The sequence below is a fragment of the Oncorhynchus masou genome, chromosome 13, assembly GCF_036934945.1.
Source record: "Oncorhynchus masou masou isolate Uvic2021 chromosome 13, UVic_Omas_1.1, whole genome shotgun sequence".
Classification (NCBI taxonomy): Eukaryota; Metazoa; Chordata; class Actinopteri; order Salmoniformes; family Salmonidae; genus Oncorhynchus; species Oncorhynchus masou.
In genome coordinates this window covers 87,621,008-87,641,009 of record NC_088224.1, presented here as the reverse complement: position 1 = coordinate 87,641,009, position 20,002 = coordinate 87,621,008, and the positions used below count along the sequence as shown (strand labels likewise).

The 20,002-nt window shown below is 50.2% G+C and overlaps 1 protein-coding gene and 1 long non-coding RNA gene across 2 annotated transcripts; both read right to left on the bottom strand.

Moving 5' to 3' along the window:
* Nucleotides 1-11,007: 11,007 nt before the first annotated feature.
* LOC135553463 (acidic leucine-rich nuclear phosphoprotein 32-related protein) lies at nucleotides 11,008-16,384 on the bottom strand. Its single transcript, XM_064985570.1, has 4 exons — nucleotides 16,367-16,384; nucleotides 15,245-15,387; nucleotides 14,157-14,354; nucleotides 11,008-11,224 (listed from the first exon to the last, which is right to left on the bottom strand). Exons 1-4 carry the CDS (start codon nucleotides 16,382-16,384, stop codon nucleotides 11,107-11,109), a joined length of 477 nt encoding a protein of 158 aa, XP_064841642.1. The 3' UTR covers nucleotides 11,008-11,106.
* Nucleotides 16,385-16,473: 89 nt separating this feature from the next.
* On the bottom strand, nucleotides 16,474-17,417 carry LOC135551564 (uncharacterized). The gene is made up of 3 exons (XR_010457328.1): nucleotides 17,323-17,417; nucleotides 16,661-16,754; nucleotides 16,474-16,557 (listed from the first exon to the last, which is right to left on the bottom strand). It is a non-coding gene; the product is annotated as an uncharacterized LOC135551564 (long non-coding RNA).
* Between the last annotated feature and the right edge of the window lie 2,585 nt (nucleotides 17,418-20,002).

Here is a 20,002-nt window from a genome sequence, read left to right as displayed (position 1 = left end):
AGAGTAGGCTGACCCTGGTATGCAGCTTAAGGTTGAACGTTTGAAGGGGTACGGGACTAAAACACGCTGTCCTAGAGGATGGTGTCTGAGAAATAAACATAGTGAGTAAACATGTTGAATCCTGCTGAGCAGCGACAGAGAGGTGATACGGTCCGTCTCACCCTTAGGAAATCAAATTGCTCTGAAGAGAACGGCATTAAATAAGAGAAGTGAGAGCGAGAGAGAAAAGGAAGAGGAAAATAGTTGAAACACACATTTCACCCACCTTTACCCCAAGGCCCAAGCTAATCTCATCATCCATGTCTCCTCTTCCTCTGTGGTGTCACACTCCTGTGTTTCCCCCAGGGGGGTTCTGGGATGTTAGAGGAGCGGGAACATTTTCAGAGGTGACTCATTACTGTGCTAATAGCAGGCTGACACACACACACACACACACACACACACACACACACACACACACACACACACACACACACACACACACACACACACACACACACACACACACACACACACACACTACAGTCATGCAGGAGTGTTCAGTGATGCTAAGGCCTGTCATCTGAAGTCAGGGAGGCGTGTTCTCTCCTATTGGATGGCTTCAATTATTTCATGGTTGAATAACTAGGCATGAATCATTTACATTTCTCTCCTATTGCCAGAGGCCAAATCCTAACTTGAGAGACGAATACATATCAATCCTTCCCCCCTCTATTTAACAAACATAACAATAAAAAACGGTTTATTCAGTTTTACACACATAAGACAACACAAAACAATTGAAATAATATACTCAACTAGAAAAAAAATACATTTAAAAAAATAATAGCTATAAAGAAGGCGTTCAACACACCTGGCAAAAGGCTACAAAGTTTAAAGGGCAATCTGTAGTACAGGGACAGAGAGGACAGCTCACCATTGTTCCTGTAAGACAAGGTATAAGGGTGGAGAAATGCAACCACACTCATAGACAGTCATGGCCACAGACCGACCATCCACTGTACCAAAAATAAAGTTGACAAGGCTTTAAAAAAAAAACTTTTTTTTTGATGTAAGTGCAAACTAAATAAAAAAAAACAGGGCAAAACAACCTCACATTTTAGTCTCTGACAGGGCAAGATGAACAAGGCACCCGCAAGTCACATTCATTATGATTCTATAGGCACATCATCAACCTTAATTCCCCCCCCCACACACACACAAAGAAATGCTCATCCAACCACTAAGTCACAGGGGAGTCAAATACAGACAGTATTATTGTTTTAATATGAATGACATCAGAGGATGGACTGTTTAAAGTGGGACCGGAACCAAGCCTGATAAAACAGTTTGGTGTTCCCATGTGTATCTAGTTTCAGAGAGCACCACACATCTCCCACCCAATAAAGATGGGGAAGCTGCCATCTTCCAGTTCTGTAGTATTAGCCGTCCAGCTAAAAGAGTTGTATAAGCAACAGTGTCCGACTGGATTCATGACAGGGGGGTACCTATGGGCAGTACTCCAAAAAGGGCTGTAAGGGGAGACGGCTCTATAACAGTGTCATATATATCAGAGAAACATTTAAATATTAATTCCCAGAAACCTGACAGTTTATGACAGCCCCAAAACATGTGCAACAGTGTGGCTGGTTCCGTTTTACATCTGACACAGGTAAGATCAAAATCAAATAATATTCTTCCTAGTTTGGCCCCCGACCAGTGGATACGGTGAACCACCTTGAATTGAATGAGGCTGTGTCTCGTGCTAAAAGAGGACGAGTGCCCCCTGTGCAGCACAGATTCCCAGGTGTCTTCCCCAAGTTCCTCCCTCAAATCCTCTTCCCATCGAGTCTTTAAAAGCAGCAAAGAAAGGTTCTGTACGTCATCAATGATTGAATATACGTCTGCAATTGCGCCCCCTAGGAAACGTGTTTAGCTCATAGAAGCTCTCTGTAGCTGCACTCACATTGCGCCCCCTAGGAAACATGTTTAGCTCATAGAAGCTCTCTCTGTAGCTGCACTCACATTGCGCCCCCTAGGAAACGTGTTTAGCTCATAGAAGCTCTCTGTAGCTGCACTCACATTGCGCCCCCTAGGAAACGTGTTTAGCTCATAGAAGCTCTCTGTAGCTGCACTCACATTGCGCCCCCTAGGAAACGTGTTTAGCTCATAGAAGCTCTCTGTAGCTGCACTCACATTGCGCCCCCTAGGAAACGTGTTTAGCTCATAGAAGCTCTCTGTAGCTGCACTCACATTGCGCCCCTAGGAAACGTGTTTAGCTCATAGAAGCTCTCTGTAGCTGCACTCACATTGCGCCCCCTAGGAAACGTGTTTAGCTCATAGAAGCTCTCTGTAGCTGCACTCACATTGCGCCCCTAGGAAACGTGTGTTTAGCTCATAGAAGCTCTCTGTAGCTGCACTCACATTGCGCCCCCTAGGAAACGTGTTTAGCTCATAGAAGCTCTCTGTAGCTGCACTCACATTGCGCCCCCTAGGAAACGTGTTTAGCTCATAGAAGCTCTCTGTAGCTGCACTCACATTGCGCCCCCTAGGAAACGTGTTTAGCTCATAGAAGCTCTCTGTAGCTGCACTCACATTGCGCCCCCTAGGAAACGTGTTTAGCTCATAGAAGCTCTCTGCACTCGCAGGACTATGGGGAGACCCCAGGTGGGCTATTTAGCTCTGACAAAGTTCCTAGTCTGGAGATAGCGGAAGAAGTGGGATTGGGGAAGCTTGAACTTTTCCTCGAGCTGAGCAAAAGAGGCAAATGTATCATCAAAGAATAATTGGGCAAGTGAAGAGAGGTCCAGTGAGTACCAGATGCCAAAAGCCCCATCATTTAAAGATGGAGGAAATAAAATGTTCTGATTTGATTGGGCCTGATAGAGAAAAGCCTGGGAGGTTAAAGGCTAAACTAAACTGATTCCACATTTTAAGAGACTGCTTTCCAACACACATTTTGCCTAGGGACACTGGGAGAGACGAGCACAATACGGAAGACAGTGCAGCAGGTTTACATGATTCAGACTCCATCTGGACCCAGAGTGGTATAGGACCAGTAGGATCAGTCTGCAGCCAGTACAGAAGGGCTCTGAAATGTGCAGCCCAGTAGTATGTCTAAAAATGAGGACAAAATGTTAGTCTGTACCAAAGCCATGGGAGAAGAATAACAAATCTTTATCCAGGCAATGAATCTGGGGCCAAAGCCACATTTATAAAGGGCAGCTGTTAGGTCATCCCACTCAACATGGTCAAAAGCTTTTTCCGCATCAAGTGAGACCACCACCTCCGGGTCCCCCGGCGCTGGGGACTACAGTATATTCATAAGGCGTCTAATATTGAAGAAAACAAAGGCTTATTTCTCACAAAGCCAGTCTGGTCAGAGTGCATTACTTGGTGTAGTGAGCCTTCCATACAGATGGCTAAGAACTTGGCTAGGATTTTGTAATCACAGTTTAAAAGTGAGATTGGGCGATAGGATCCACATTCCAGGGGTCTTTGTTTTTCTTTCATAGTAATGAAATTGAAGCCTGGTAAAAATCTAGGCGGTAGCTTTGATGTATTAAGGCACTCTGCAAATAATCGAGACAGGAATGGGCAAATCAGACCGGAAAACGTCCTTTAGAATTCGGTTGGAAAACCATCCGGACCCGGTGATTTACCAGTTTTCATTGCGGACACTGCTGATGCAATCTCCTCAGGTGTCAATTCTTCTTCTAGACAGTCATGGGAGTCTGTATCAATTGAAGGCATATTCAGACCATTAAAGAATGAATCAATCAGCAAAGGGTCTTGAGGAGATTCAGAGGTGTACAGCGCAGAGTGAGATTGTTTGAATTGATCATTGATCTCTTCATGTAGAACTATTGTGGCACCAGACAGGGTCCTTATTTGTGCGATTAAACGCGAGGCCTCAGATTTACGGATCTGATGTGCAAGGAGTTTACTGGGCTTGTTGCCTTGTTCATACACTCTGTACCGAGCTCACAAGAGTAACTGTTCAGCTTGTCTGGTAGAGAGCTCATCAAGAAGCTGTTAGTTGGTAGTTGGCGCTCTTTATGTAGATCAGAGGAAGGATCCGTAGCATACTTCTCATCCAATGTATCTATGGCTTCGCTCAGGTCTCGAAGCCGCTGAGAGCGAGCTTTGTTTTTGTTGGCTGTATAAGAAATAATTTTGGCCACGTAGGTTTGCTTTGAGGTACTCCCATATGGTAGAGCAGGACATAACTGGTGTTGAATTAGTTTCTAGGAATAAGGTGATTTCAGAAGAAATGAAATTGACAAACTCCCTATCTGAGAGTCAAATGGGGTTGAGACGCCATTGATAACACATAGGAGGTCGCTGGGGAACCTCTAGTTCAAGCACTAATGGTGATTGGTCAGAAATAACAATGCTTTCACAAGTACAAAGAAGTGATCAATGTGGGAGTATGTTTGATGAACATGAGAAGAAAAGGAATACTGTCTATCTGTAGGACGTAGGAAACGCCAGGCCTCAAACAGCATATTTCTGAAGTCCCCCCCAAAATCAACAAATGGGAATCTAAATTGGGTATAGCAGATAGAAAGGTAGAAATTAAACTTGTGTCATCCCAATTGGTAGCATAAATATAAACCAAAACAAGAGGGGTAGAAAACAGTTTACCGGTTACTATGACATTTTGCCTGTTAGGATCATCAATATCCTCAATAACCTAACTACAAAGCGAGTAGATTTATCAAAAAAAATGGCAGCACCTCCTGATTTACTATGAAAGTTAAAGTGGAACACTTGACCAACCCAGTCCCTACACATCCTAAAGTGCTCACCAGACCTCAAGTGAGTCTTGTAGAAATGCAACATTTGCATTCAAACCCTTTTAAGTGTGTTAACACCCTCTTACGCTTCACAGGGTTGTTAACCCCTTTGATGTTCCACAAAATGGACTTGATGGTATTATTTTGGTCCCCCTGAACACTCCCGTTATACAACCCTGTCATTAGAGCATAGAGTGGAAAAGTAATGAACACCGAAAACCCCCAGAAAAACTTGTCTCAGAGTAATAATGTACGGTGTAAAATACTTAAAATAAAGTACAGATTTTTTTTAAAAGAACACAGAATGACAACATTAGAACTGAAGAATTCAACCCCTCCCCCATCCCAGACAATACCTCCCCAATTGAGGTACAAGCCTAAATACAACATGTTCTCTTTGCACAGTATGTCTGCGAGAGTGAGGTGTTAAACGCACAGTCCCGTTCTTTAAAGTCATGTTTTGTGTGAGTGGATCTAGCAGCAAAACTAAAAATAACATCAAATAAGTCTGAGTGAGTTCGCCAACTCCCCAACTATACAAGACCAGTACGTTATAACTAAACATAGTTGTACCACATGTGGGGAACTTACAATCCACTATTTGTAAGTCGCTCTGGATAAGAGCGTCTGCTAAATGACTTAAATGTAAATGTAAATGTTCCACAGCAACAGTTGCTGATCTATGATCACAACTCTCCTGTACCTTTCCAGGTCCGCAGCCAGGCGTTTCACGTCAGCCTCCAGGGAGGTAGTTAAGTCGGAGACACTAGCAGGGGTCTCCAGTGCTGCAGTCGTCGTAGTGTGCACCTCTGATGTTGTGTTGAGTGATGTGATTGCTGGCACCGTCTCGTTCCGCAGGATGTTTAGATCTGCTTTTAAAGTATCAGAAACCTCCTGTATTCAGGCCTCCAATCGTAGCAACTTCCTCCGTTTTCATTTTAACTATCTCAGAGCGTAGTAGTTTAATGGCCTCGAGAATGTTCATTTCAGCGCCGCCAGGCCAGGCCGCACCCCTGGGTAAAGTGTGAGTCTCTGGGCCCTCAGACTCAGGAGAGGGCGGTGATGAGAGTAGATCTTGTAGGCCGGGTTTTCTCTAAGTCATGTTTTTGGCCATGCTGACATTCGAAAGCAAAGTGTTCTTGGTTTTTTTAATTTTATTTTACCTTTATTTAACTAGGCAAGTCAGTTAAGAACAAATTCTTATTTTCAATGACGGCCTAGGAACAGTGGGTTAACTGCCTGTTCAGGGGCAGAACGACAGATTTGTACCATGTCAGCTTGGGGGTTTGAACTTGCAACCTTCCGGTTACTAGTCCAATGCTCTAACCACCTTTTACGGAAAGGGATCACCAAACTAATATTAGAAAATAAATACGGTTTTGCTGCAAAATTCACATAAACTTTAAGAATATTGTGGGAGCAAACGGGAAACACGTCAGTCGCACATTGTGCCCCTAGCGGCCCCAAGTTTTTTTTATTTTGACAAAGATGCATGATTTATATGAAGGTTTGATTTAAACATACACCTCAATTTAGTATTCAACCCCAAAGGAATGTCCCAACTATGTAGTATTCAGCCCCAAGGGAATGTCCCAACTATGTAGTATTCAGCCCCAAGGGAATGTCCCAGCTATGTAGTATTCAGCCCCAAGGGAATGTCCCAACTATGTAGTATTCAGCCCCAAGGGAATGTCCCAACTATGTAGTATTCAGCCCCAAGGGAATGTCCCAACTATGTAGTATTCAGCCCCAAGGGAATGTCCCAACTATGTAGTATTACTAATAGTATTCAGCCCCAAAGGAATGTCCCAACTATGTAGTATTACTAATAGTATTCAGCCCCAAAGGAATGTCCCAACTATGTAGTAATACTAATAGTATTCAGCCCCAAAGGAATGTCCCAACTATGTAGTATTACTAATAGTATTCAGCCCCAAAGGAATGTCCCAACTATGTAGTATTACTAATAGTATTGCAAGTACCATCATGCAGCCTTGGTGCTGTCCAGAGAGACCAAGGTAATGGACACTCGGTGTTCTAGAGTTGCTGTCCAGAGAGACCAAGGTAATGGACACTCAGTGTTCTAGAGTTGCTGTCCAGAGAGACCAAGGTAATGGACACTCGGTGTTCTAGAGTTGCTGTCCAGAGAGACCAAGGTAATGGACACTCGGTGTTCTAGAGTTGCTGTCCAGAGAGACCAAGGTAATGGACACTCAGTGTTCTAGAGTTGTTGTCCAGAGAGACCAAGGTAATGGGCAATCAGTGTTCTAGAGTTGTTGTCCAGAGAGACCAAAGTAATGGACACTCAGTGTTCTAGAGTTGTTGTCCAGAGAGACCAAGGTAATGGACACTCAGTGTTCTAGAGTTGCTGTCCAGAGAGACCAAGGTAATGGACACACAGTGCTCTGGAGTTGTTGTCCAGAGAGACCAATGTAATGGACACACAGTGTTCTGGAGTTGTTGTCCAGAGAGACCAATGTAATGGACACACAGTGCTCTGGAGTTGTTGTCCAGAGAGACCAAGGTAATGGACACTCAGTGCTCTAGAGGACCTATTGGGTAATTAACTGGATCACAGGGGAAACAACACTTGCCTACCTAATGAGGTGTGTGTGTGTGTGTGCGCGCGTGCGTGCGTGCGTGTGTGGTAGAGACAGAGAATGGGGAGGGGGGTATGGTAGTGTCAGGTAGAGACACTACCACTTCTATGTAAATATTCTGTAGGTTTCTGATTGTCTATGGTCTTACCCACCTGTTGAATGCGTTTGTTCTGCTGCAGGAGGAAGTGAAAGACCAGAAGGTCCCAGCAGGAAAAGAGGAAGAATGCAGAAAGGAAGGAGAGATCAACGAGTAAGGGAACTACGAAGAGGAGGAGGAGGAAGGGGGGCGGGCCAAGCAGACCAATCAAGAGCGTGCGTGAGAGCAGGAGTCTGTTTGAGTCCAGAGCCACAGGGAAGTGATATCAACACCATTATTAAAAAAGAATACAGACGCTACTGGACATGAATGAATGAACTGCTGTTGACAGACAGGATGGGACATTCTGAATGTGACCCGTTAACGTGTGTATCCTGTCTCTCGAGTCACAGAGGTCATAAAACAGCAATCACAAGAGGAGTACTGTCGAAAAGAGAAAAAGAGAAGCCAAGACGGATGGAGGGTGATGGAGGGAGGGAGATGGAGGGTGATGGAGGGAGAGAGATGGAGGGAGGGAGATGGAGGGAGATGGAGGGAGGGAGAAGGATGGAGGGTGATGGAGGGAGGGAGATGGAGGGAGAAGGATGGAGGGTGATGGAGGGAGGGAGATGGAGGCTGATGGAGGGAGGGAGATGGAGGGTGATGGAGGGAGGGAGAAGGATGGAGGGAGATGGAGGGAGGGAGAAGGATGGAGGGAGAAGGATGGAGGGAGATGGAGGGTGATGGAGGGAGGGAGAAGGATGGAGGGTGATGGAGGGAGGGAGATGGAGGGAGGGAGAAGGATGGAGGGAGATGGAGGGTGATGGAGGGAGGGAGAAGGATGGAGGGTGATGGAGGGAGGGTGATGGATGGAGGGAGATGGAGGGAAAAGGATGGAGGGTGATGGATGGAGGGAGGGAGATGGAGGGTGATGGAGGGAGGGAGAAGGATGGAGGGTGATGGAGGGAGGGAGATGGACGGAGGGAGATGGAGGGAAAAGGATGGAGGGTGATGGATGGAGGGAGGGAGATGGAGGGTGATGGAGGGAGGGAGAAGGATGGAGGGTGATGGAGGGAGGGAGATGGACGGAGGGAGATGGAGGGAAAAGGATGGAGGGAGGGTGATGGAGGGAGGGAGATGGAGGGAGGGAGAAGGATGGAGGGTGATGGTGGGAGGGAGAAGGAGGGAGGGAGATGGTGGGAGGGAGAAGGATGGAGGGTGATGGTGGGAGGGAGAAGGAGGGAGGGAGAAGGAGGGCGGGAGATGTAGGGAGATGGAGGGAGGGAGAAGGATGTAGGGAGAAGGAGGGAGGGAGAAGGATGGAGGGTGATGGAGGGAGGGAGATGGAGGGAGGGAGAAGGATGGAGGGTGATGAAGGGAGGGAGATGGAGGGAGGGAGAAGGAGGGAGGGAGAAGGAGGGAGGGAGAAGGAGGGAGGGAGATGGAGGGAGGGAGAAGGATGGAGGGTGATGGAGGGAGGGAGATGGAGGGAGATGGAGGGAGATGGAGGGAGGGAGATGGAGGGAGACGGATGGAGGGAGATGGAGGGAGGGAGGGAGAAAGATGGAGGGAGATGGAGGGAAGGAGATGGAGGGAGATGGAGGGAAGGAGATGGAGGGAGGGAGAAGGATGGAGGGAGGGAGAAGGATGGAGGGAGGGAGAAGGATGGAGGGAGGGAGAGAGATGGATGGAGGGAGGGAGAGAGATGGAGGGAGGGAGATGGAGGGTGATGGAGGGAGGGAGAGAGATGGAGGGAGAGAGTTGGAGGGAGGGAGATGGAGGGAGGGAGATGGAGGGAGGGAGATGGAGGGAGGGAGAAGGATGGAGGGTGATGGAGGGAGGGAGAGAGATGGAGGGTGATGGATGGGGGGAGAAGGATGGAGGGTGATGGATGGGGGGAGAAGGATGGAGGGTGATGGAGGGAGGGAGATGGAGGGAGGGAGAAGGATGGAGGGTGATGGAGGGAGTGAGAAGGATGTAGGGTGATGGAGGGAGGGAGACGGATGGAGGGTGATGGATGGGGGGAGAAGGATGGAGGGTGATGGAGGGAGGGAGACGGATGGAGGGTGATGGATGGGGGAGAAGGATGGAGGGTGATGGAGGGAGGGAGATGGAGGGAGGGAGAAGGATGGAGGGTGATGGAGGGAGGGAGACGGATGGAGGGTGATGGATGGGGGGAGAAGGATGGAGGGTGATGGAGGGAGGGAGAAGCATGGAGGGTGATGGAGGGAGGGAGACGGATGGAGGGTGATGGATGGGGGGAGAAGGATGGAGGGTGATGGAGGGAGGGAGATGGATGGAGGGAGAAGGCTGGAGGGTGATGGAGGGAGGGAGATGGAGGAAGAGTAGGAAGGAGATGGAGGGAAGGAGAGAGGGAGATGGAGGAGGGAGAGAGATGGAGGGTGATGGAGGGAGGCAGGGTGATGGAGGGAGGGAGAAGGCTGGAGAGTGAGGGAGGGAGATGGAGGGAGAGTGGGATGGAAATGCAGGGAGAGAGGGAGATGGAGGGAGGGAGAGAGATGGAGGGAGGGAGAGAGATGGAAAGTGGGAAGGAGATGGAGGGAGGGAGGGAGGTGGAAAGTGGGAAGGAGAGGGAGGGAAGGAAAGAGGGAGATGGAGGGAGGGAGAGATGGAGGGAGGGAGGGAGAGATGGAGGGAGGGAGGGAGAGATGGAGGGAGGGAGAGATGGAAAGTGGGATGGAGATGGAGGGAGGGAAGGAGAGAGGGAGAGAGATGGAAAGTGGGAAGGAGATGGAGGGAGGGAAGCAGAGAAGGAGATGGAGGGAGGGAAGGAGAGAGGGAGAGAGATGGAGGGAGGGAAGCAGAGGAGATGGAGGGAGGGAAGGGAGAGGGAGAGAGATGGAGGGAGGAAGCAGAGAAGGAGATGGAGGGAGGGAAGGAGAGAGGGAGAGAGATGGAAAGTGGGAAGGAGATGGAGGGAGGGAAGCAGAGAAGGAGATGGAGGGAGGGAAGGAGAGAGGGAGAGAGATGGAGGGAGGGAAGCAGAGGAGATGGAGGGAGGGAAGGAGAGAGGGAGAGAGATGGAGGGAGGGAAGCAGAGAAGGAGATGGAGGGAGGGAAGGAGAGAGGGAGAGAGATGGAAAGTGGGAAGGAGATGGAGAGAGATGGAAAGTGGGAAGGAGATGGAGGGAGGGAAGGAGAGAGGGAGATGGAGGGAGAGAGATGGAAAGTGGGAAGGAGATGGAGAGAGGGAGATGGAGGGTCAGAAGGATGTCTGTGATGTCTGTGTTGTACATCCTGTAGGATGTGTTGTGAGGCTCGAGGAGGCTGACTGCTGACCCCACTGTTCTCTGTGTCAGTAGGACAGTGTCATGTAGCTGCCTGATAGATTCTATCTCTCTCTCTCGCTACCCCCCCCCTCCCTCAAAGCCAAGTTCCAACATGAGCCTCAGTGTCTTCCTAGATCAGCCAAATGCCTAACAGCCCAGTCACATAACCCGGTACAAGTAAAAACAACTCTTAACAGTATAAAAACATCTTCTATATTCAGTCATAAAATATACACAATATACAGTATTAGTAGGCCAACTAAAATATTGTCAGTGTATTATTTATGGAATTACTTTGATTATTATTTATGGAATTACTTTTATTATTATTTATGGAATTTCCAAAGCCCCTTAGTTTGTTGTCACAGAACGTTACACATCCTGGTGGCTGCTGGGAGTTGGAGTCCAGGAGGCATGGAATCTTCTGGCAGCTTGGGGATTCCATCCAGAACTCTTAGTTTTGGCAAACAAGAGAACACACTGCAGAGAGGAGAGGGCAACTAAGCGTTAAGACAAAAAAATATAAATAAATCTTGACATTCTATAATTTTCCTCTCTCTCCCGCTTATCTCCTCACCTCCTCTCTCTCCCTCTATCCCTCTACCCCCCTCACCTCCTCTCTCTCCCGCTATCTCCTCACCTCCTCTCTCTCCCGCTATCTCCTCACCTCCTCTCTCTCCCGCTATCCCCTCACCTCCTCTCTCTCCCGCTATCTCCTCACCTCCTCTCTCTCCCTCTATCCCCCTCACCTCCTCTCTCTCCCGCTATGTCCTCACCTCCTCTCTCTCCCTCTATCCCTCTACCACCCTCACCTCCTCTCTCTCTCTCGCTATCTCCTCACCTCCTCTCTCTCCCTCTATCCCTCTACCACCCTCACCTCCTCTCTCTCCCGCTATCTCCTCACCTCCTCTCTCTCCCTCTACCCCCTCACCTCTCTCTCCCGCTATCTCCTCGCCTCATCTCTCTCCCTCTATCCCTCTATCCCCCTCACCTCCTCTCTCTCCCGCTATCTCCTCACCTCCTCTCTTTCTCTACCCCCTCACCTCCTCTCTCTCCCTCTATCTCCTCACCTCCTCCCTCTCTCCCTCTACCCCCCTCACTTCCTCTCTTTCCCGCTATCTCCTCACCTCCTCTCTCTCCCTCTATCCCTCTACCCCCTCACCTCCTCTCTCTCCCTCTATCTCCTCACCTCCTCTCTCTCCCTCTATCCCTCTACCCCCCTCACCTCCTCTCTCTCCCTCTATCCCCCTCACCTCCTCCCTATCCCTCCCACCTCCTCCCTATCCCTACCACCTCCTCTCTCTCCCTCTATCCCCCTCACCTCCTCCCTATCCCTCCCACCTCCTCTCCCTCTATCCCCCTCATTTCCTCCCTATCCCTCCCACCTCCTCCCTATCCCTCTCTCCCTCCTACCTCCTCCCTATCCCCCTCACCTCTTCTCTATCCCTCTATCTCTCCCACCTCCTCCCTATCCCTCCCACCTCCTCTCTCCCTCTATCCCCCTCACTTCCTCCCTATCCCTCCCACCTCCTCCCTATCCCCTCTCCCTCCTACCTCCTCCCTATCCCCCTCACCTCTTCTCTATCCCTCTCTCTCCCACCTCCTCCCTATCCCTCCCACCTCCTCTCTCCCTCTATCCCCCTCACTTCCTCCCTATCCCTCCCACCTCCTCCCTATCCCTCTCTCCCTCTATCCCTCCCACCTCCTCCCTATCCCCCTCACCTCCTCTCTATCCCTCTATCCCTCCCACCTCCTGCCTATCCCTCTATCCCCCACCTCCTCTCTCTCCCTCTATCCCCCCACCTCCTCTTTCTCCCTCTATACCCCTCACCTCCTCCCTATCCCTCCCACCACCCCCCTATCCCTCTATCCCCCACCTCCTCTCTCTCCCTCTCACCTCCTCCCTATCCCTCCCACCTCCTCCCTATCCATCTATCCCCCCACCTCCTCTCTCTCCCTCTATCCCCCTCACCTCCTCTCTCTCCCTCTATCCCCCTCTATCTCCCTAACCTCCTCCCTATCCCCCCTCCCTCCCTCTATTCCCCCTCACCTCCTCTCTCTCCCTCTATCCCTCTACCACCCTCACCTCCTCTCTCTCTCTCGCTATCTCCTCACCTCCTCTCTCTCCCTCTATCCCTCTACCACCCTCACCTCCTCTCTCTCCCGCTATCTCCTCACCTCCTCTCTCTCCCTCTACCCCCTCACCTCTCTCTCCCGCTATCTCCTCGCCTCATCTCTCTCCCTCTATCCCTCTATCCCCCCTCACCTCCTCTCTCTCCCGCTATCTCCTCACCTCCTCTCTCTTTCTCTACCCCCCTCACCTCCTCTCTCTCCCTCTATCTCCTCACCTCCTCCCTCTCTCCCTCTACCCCCCTCACTTCCTCTCTTTCCCGCTATCTCCTCACCTCCTCTCTCTCCCTCTATCCCTCTACCCCCTCACCTCCTCTCTCTCCCTCTATCTCCTCACCTCCTCTCTCTCCCTCTATCCCTCTACCCCCCTCACCTCCTCTCTCTCCCTCTATCCCCCTCACCTCCTCCCTATCCCTCCCACCTCCTCCCTATCCCTACCACCTCCCTCTCTCCCTCTATCCCCCTCACCTCCTCCTTATCCCTCCCACCTCCTCTCCCTCTATCCCCCTCATTTCCTCCCTATCCCTCCCACCTCCTCCCTATCCCTCTCTCCCTCCTACCTCCTCCCTATCCCCCTCACCTCTTCTCTATCCCTCTATCTCTCCCACCTCCTCCCTATCCCTCCCACCTCCTCTCTCCCTCTATCCCCCTCACTTCCTCCCTATCCCTCCCACCTCCTCCCTATCCCTCTCTCCCTCCTACCTCCTCCCTATCCCCCTCACCTCTTCTCTATCCCTCTCTCTCCCACCTCCTCCCTATCCCTCCCACCTCCTCTCTCCCTCTATCCCCCTCACTTCCTCCCTATCCCTCCCACCTCCTCCCTATCCCTCTCTCCCTCTATCCCTCCCACCTCCTCCCTATCCCCCTCACCTCCTCTCTATCCCTCTATCCCTCCCACCTCCTGCCTATCCCTCTATCCCCCCACCTCCTCTCTCTCCCTCTATCCCCCCACCTCCTCTTTCTCCCTCTATACCCCTCACCTCCTCCCTATCCCTCCCACCACCCCCCTATCCCTCTATCCCCCACCTCCTCTCTCTCCCTCTCACCTCCTCCCTATCCCTCCCACCTCCTCCCTATCCATCTATCCCCCCACCTCCTCTCTCTCCCTCTATCCCCCTCACCTCCTCTCTCTCCCTCTATCCCCTCACCTCCTCTCTCTCCATCTATCCCCCTCACCTCCTCTCTCTCCCTCTATCCCCCTCACCTCCTCTCTCTCCCTCTATCCCCCTCTATCTCCCTAACCTCCTCCCTATCCCCCCTCCCTCCCTCTATTCCCCCTCACCGTGCACGGTAGTCCTGTATGTAGTTGACAGGGTTAGATCTGAGTGTGAGGGAGTGGAGTGGGCTGGTTCCCAGAGCCCCCAGCCCCCTCAGTGTGGAGATGCTGTTCTCAGAGAGACACAGGTGCTCCAGAGCCGGGAGCTTCGGCAGCTGACGTACACATGTCAGGTGGTTACGATGCAGATTCAGGCTTCGGCACCTACACAGTAAAAAAAAGGGTGTGTGTCACGATCGTCGTATTGAGGAGACCAAATGTGATGTGAATACATATTTTTAATGAAAGACGAAAAAACACAAAGTACACTAACCAAACAAACAAACAAAATAACAAGACGAACGTGACCGCTATCAAAACTGAGTGCTAACATGCAACATCACATAGACAATAACCCACCAACCACAATACAAAACAGGCTGCTGAAATATGGTTCCCAATCAGAGACAACGACAAACACCTGCCAATGATTGAGAAGCATGTCAGGCTAAAGCACATAGAAATAGACATACAACATAGAATGCCCACTCATATCACACCCTGACCAAACAAAACATAGAAACAAACAATGCAAATAATGGTCAGAGTGTGACAGGGTGTAAAAAATTAGTGTTGACTTATTTTAACCCGGGATGAGTGTTTTCAACATTATGAGGAGTCAATGAGCTCTTAGTGTCGGAATTAAATTGTGTAAAATGATGCAGTCATTGCCGTTGTAAATTCAACTCAATTCAGTGATTAAATAACACTGGAGAGTGTAACTAAACCAGTGTTAAATATTATTACACATTTATGTGTGAATTTTGAGTCAAAATAACTCTGAAAGTGTGACACTACCTGTAGAGTAACTTTAACACTTTGTGGACTGGGACCAAATGTTATCCGAAACAGTGTTGAATTCAACTCTACAGGAGTTAAATTCACACTTTTATTTTTACTGTGTATAGGAAAGAGTACAGAACTACGGTTGTCACTATATGAAGTGAAGATTTGTATTGTGGCTAGTGTAGTAATTTGCAAGCGTATAGTGATGCTTTGTATGTAGTGTAGTATAATGACAGGCTTATAGATGGGCATTGTGGGTAGTGTAGTACCTTGGCAGGCATATAGAACTCAGGTCTGTGAGGGAGTTACTGATCAGCTGCAGTCTCTCCACTCGGATCAGCCTCCTCAGGATCCGACTGAAGTTATCCTGCTGGAACGGATCTCCCAAGTCCTGATAGGACAGGTTCAGCTCCTGGGAATACCAGGAATACAGAGAGAGGTTACACACACACAACAGCTCCTGGGAATACCAGGAATACAGAGAGAAGTTACACACACACACAACAGCTCCTGGGAATACCAGGAATACAGAGAGAAGTTACACACACACACAACAGCTCCTGGGAATACCAGGAATACAGAGAGAAGTTACACACACACACAACAGCTCCTGGGAATACCAGGAATACAGAGAGAGGTTACACACACACACAACAGCTCCTGGGAATACCAGGAATACAGAGAGAGGTTACACACACACACACACACACAACAGCTCCTGGGAATACCAGGAATACAGAGAGAGGTTACACACACACACAACAGCTCCTGGGAATACCAGGAATACAGAGAGAGGTTACACACACACACACACAACAGCTCCTGGGAATACCAGGAATACAGAGAGAGGTTACACACACACACACACAACAGCTCCTGGGAATACCAGGAATACAGAGAGAGGTTACACACACACACACACAACAGCTCCTGGGAATACCAGGAATACAGAGAGAGGTTACACACACACACAACAGCTCCTGGGAATACCAGGAATACAGAGAGAGAGGTTACACACACACACAACAGCTCCTGGGAATACCAGGAATACAGAGAGAGGTTACACACACACACAACAGCTCCTGGGAATACCAGGAATACAGAGAGAGGTTACACACACACACAACAGCTCCTGGGAATACCAGGAATACAGAGAGAGGTTGCACACACACAACAGCTCCTGGGAATACCAGGAATACAGAGAGAGGTTACACACACACACAACAGCTCCTGGGAATACCAGGAATACAGAGAGAGGTTACACACACACACAACAGCTCATGGGAATACCAGGAATACAGAGAGAGGTTACACAAACACAACAGCTCCTGGGAATACCAGGAATACAGAGGGAGGTTGCACACACACACACACAACATACACATACATACACAGGCACTCACACACATGCTTGTTATACACATAGTACAGTATGTCTCTGAATTGTAACTCACCACACAATTCTCCCAGTTCTCTTGAAGCCTCTCCTCCCACCTCTGCCCTTCTTCCTCTCTCCTCTTCCTCCTCCCCGTTTCCAAGGGGATGTCATCCTTTCTCAGAAAGAGGTCCTCCACTGACGGCCCTGGTTGATATAATGATGACAGCAGTTACTTATGAGAGCTGAGATGAGAGCAAAATAAAATTATTAAAAGGTCAAAGGTTGCCAAGGTGGTGACCTCTCTGACCTTCTCTGACCCTGGGACAGGAGAGCTGGTCTCCTTTGACATCACTCTCCTCAAGCCGCTGCCACGACACGAACCTGAACCGGCTGGACGGCAGCTGAGAAACGAGAGGAGAGAGAGGAGAAGGAGAGATGAATAAGAGGAGAAAGATGAAGAGGAGAAGGAGGACGAACAGCAAGGGGTTTTAAGCACTGTTTTGCAGACTGGGATCTGAATATGAGAAACTTGATTGAGGGTGCTCTGTGACCCTCATCCCTGTCTCTGCCTCCACACCTGGGCTTTGACTGTGACCATAACCCCCCCCCCAACCTAGCCACGTGGGGGACTAGACCCATGCTTGGTGACCCCTGACATCAGAGCCAGCCTTGGAGCCTGTGACTCATCTATAGCATTCCAAACAAGCCCTGACCCCTCTGTGTTGGCAGCTAGGAACTGGATAGGTGTGAGCAATACAGTGATGGCTGCGCCTAGGTTTGAAATGGAAAGGCTAGGGGGTTGAGGCTGTTTTCAGAACAGACAGTATTGGACCAGGCATACTGATGCAGGATGAGAGGGGCATGTTGTGGGGGGAGGAGCTTTGTAATGGGGTGTAAGGAGGTAGGAGGGTACAAGAGCAAGGACGGAGGACTGGAGGGTGAGAATGTGATGTAAAGCGTGACACTCACAGGGGTTTTGACGATTCCGGAATCTGGACTCTGGTCCACGGAGAGGGGTGTGTGTGTGACGCTGATTTCAGAATACTGGGAGGAGTGGGATTTAGGAAAACTGCCACTGCTCGTGTTCACACCTGAGGAACTGGGAGAGAGGGACAACAACACACCTGAGGAACTGGGAGAGAAGGACAACAACACACCTGAGGAACTGGGAGAGAGGGACAACAACACACCTGAGGAACTGGGAGAGAGAGACAACACACCTGAGGAACTGGGAGAGAAGGACAACAACACACCTGAGGAACTGGGAGAGAGGGACAACAACACACCTGAGGAACTGGGAGAGAAGGACACACCTGAGGAACACACACCTGAGGAACTGGGAGAGAAGGACAACAACACACCTGAGGAACTGGGAGAGAGGGACAACAACACACCTGAGGAACTGGGAGAGAAGGACAACAACACACCTGAGGAACTGGGAGAGAGGGACAACAACACACCTGAGGAACTGGGAGAGAGGGACAACAACACACCTGAGGAACTGGGAGAGAAGGACAACAACACACCTGAGGAACTGGGAGAGAGGGACAACAACACACCTGAGGAACTGGGAGAGAGGACAACCACACACTGAGGAACTGGGAGAGAGGGACAACAACACACCTGAGGAACTGGGAGAAGGACAACAACACACCTGAGGAACTGGGAGAGAAGGACAACAACACACCTGAGGAACTGGGAGAGAGGGACAACAACACACCTGAGGAACTGGGAGAGAGGGACAACAACACACCTGAGGAACTGGGAGAGGACAACAACACACCTGAGGACAGAAGGACAACAACACACCTGAGGAACTGGGAGGAAGGACACACCTGAGGAACAGAGGGACAACACACCTGAGGAACTGGGAGAGAAGGACAACAACACACCTGAGGAACTGGGAGAGAAGGACAACAACACACCTGAGGAACTGGGAGAGAAGGACAACAACACACCTGAGGAACTGGGAGAGAAGGACAACAACACACCTGAGGAACTGGGAGAGAAGGACAACAACACACTGAGGAACTGAGGAACTGGGAACTGGGAGAGGACAACAACACACCTGAGGAACTGGGAGAGGAACTGGGAGAGAAGGACAACAACACACCTGAGGAACTGGGGGAGGACAACACACACCTGAGGAACTGGGAGAGAGGACAACAACACACCTGAGGAACTGGGAGAGAGGGACAACAACCACACCTGAGGAACTGGGAGAGAGGGACAACAACACACCTGAGGACAACAACACACCTGAGGAACTGGGAGAGAAGGACAACAACACACCTGAGGAACTGGGAGAGAAGGACAACAACACACCTGAGGAACTGGGAGAGAAGGACAACAACACACCTGAGGAACTGGGAGGAGAAGGGACAACACCTGACACACCTGAGGAACTGGGAGAGAGGGACAACAACACACCTGAGGAACTGGGAGAGAACTGGGGAGAGGGACAACAACACACCTGAGGAACTGGGAGAGAAGGACAACAACACACCTGAGGAACTGGGAGAGAGGGACAACAACACACCTGAGGAACTGGGAGAGAGGGACAACAACACCTGAGGAACTGAGGAACCTGAGGAACTGGGAGAGAGGGACAACAACACACCTGAGGAACTGGGAGAGAGGGACAACAACACACCTGAGGAACTGGAGGAAGAGAGGGACAACAACACACCTGAGGAACTGGGAGAGAGGGACAACAACACACCTGAGGAACTGGGAGAGAGGGACAACAACACACCTGAGGAACTGGGAGAGAGGGACAACAACACACCTGAGGAAAGGGACAACACACCTGAGGAACTGGGAGAGAGGGACAACAACACACCTGAGGAACTGGGAGAGAGGACAACAACAACCTGAGGAACTGGGAGAGAGGGACAACAACACACCTGAGGAACTGGGAGAGAAGGACAACAACACACCTGAGGAACTGGGACTGGGAGAGGGACAACAACACACCTGAGGAACTGGGAGAGAGGACAACAACACACCTGAGGAACTGGGAGAGGGACAACAACACACCTGAGGAACTGAGGAACTGAGGACTGGGAGAGAGGACAACAACACACTGAGGAACTGAGGACAACAACACACCTGGGAACTGGGAGAGAAGGACAACAACACACCTGAGGAACTGGGAGAGAGGGACAACAACACACCTGAGGAACTGGGAGAGAAGGACAACAACACACCTGAGGAACTGGGAGAGAGGGACAACAACACACCTGAGGAACTGGGAGAGAGGGACAACAACACACCTGAGGAACTGGGAGAGAGGGACAACAACACACCTGAGGAACTGGGAGAGAGGGACAACAACACACCTGAGGAACTGGGGAGAGGGACAACAACACACCTGAGGACTGGGAGAGAGGGACAACACACCTGAGGAACTGGGAGAGAGGGACAACAACACACCTGAGGAACTGGGAGAGAGGGAACAACACAATCCTGAGGAACTGGGAGAGAGGGACAACAACACACCTGAGGAACTGGGAGAGAGGGACAACAACACACCTGAGGAACTGGGAGAGGGACAACAACACACCTGAGGAACTGGGAGAGAAGGACAACAACACACCTGAGGAACTGGGAGAGAGGGACAACAACACACCTGAGGAACTGGGAGAGA

Coding starts and splice junctions, on each gene's coding strand:
- LOC135553463 (XM_064985570.1), bottom strand. Junction 14,355..15,244: donor AGTTCTATATGCCTGCCAAG/GTACTACACTAC, acceptor TTTACTGTGTAG/GTGCCGAAGCCTGAATCTGC. Junction 11,225..14,156: donor ATACAGGACTACCGTGCACG/GTGAGGGGGAAT, acceptor TCCTCTCTGCAG/TGTGTTCTCTTGTTTGCCAA.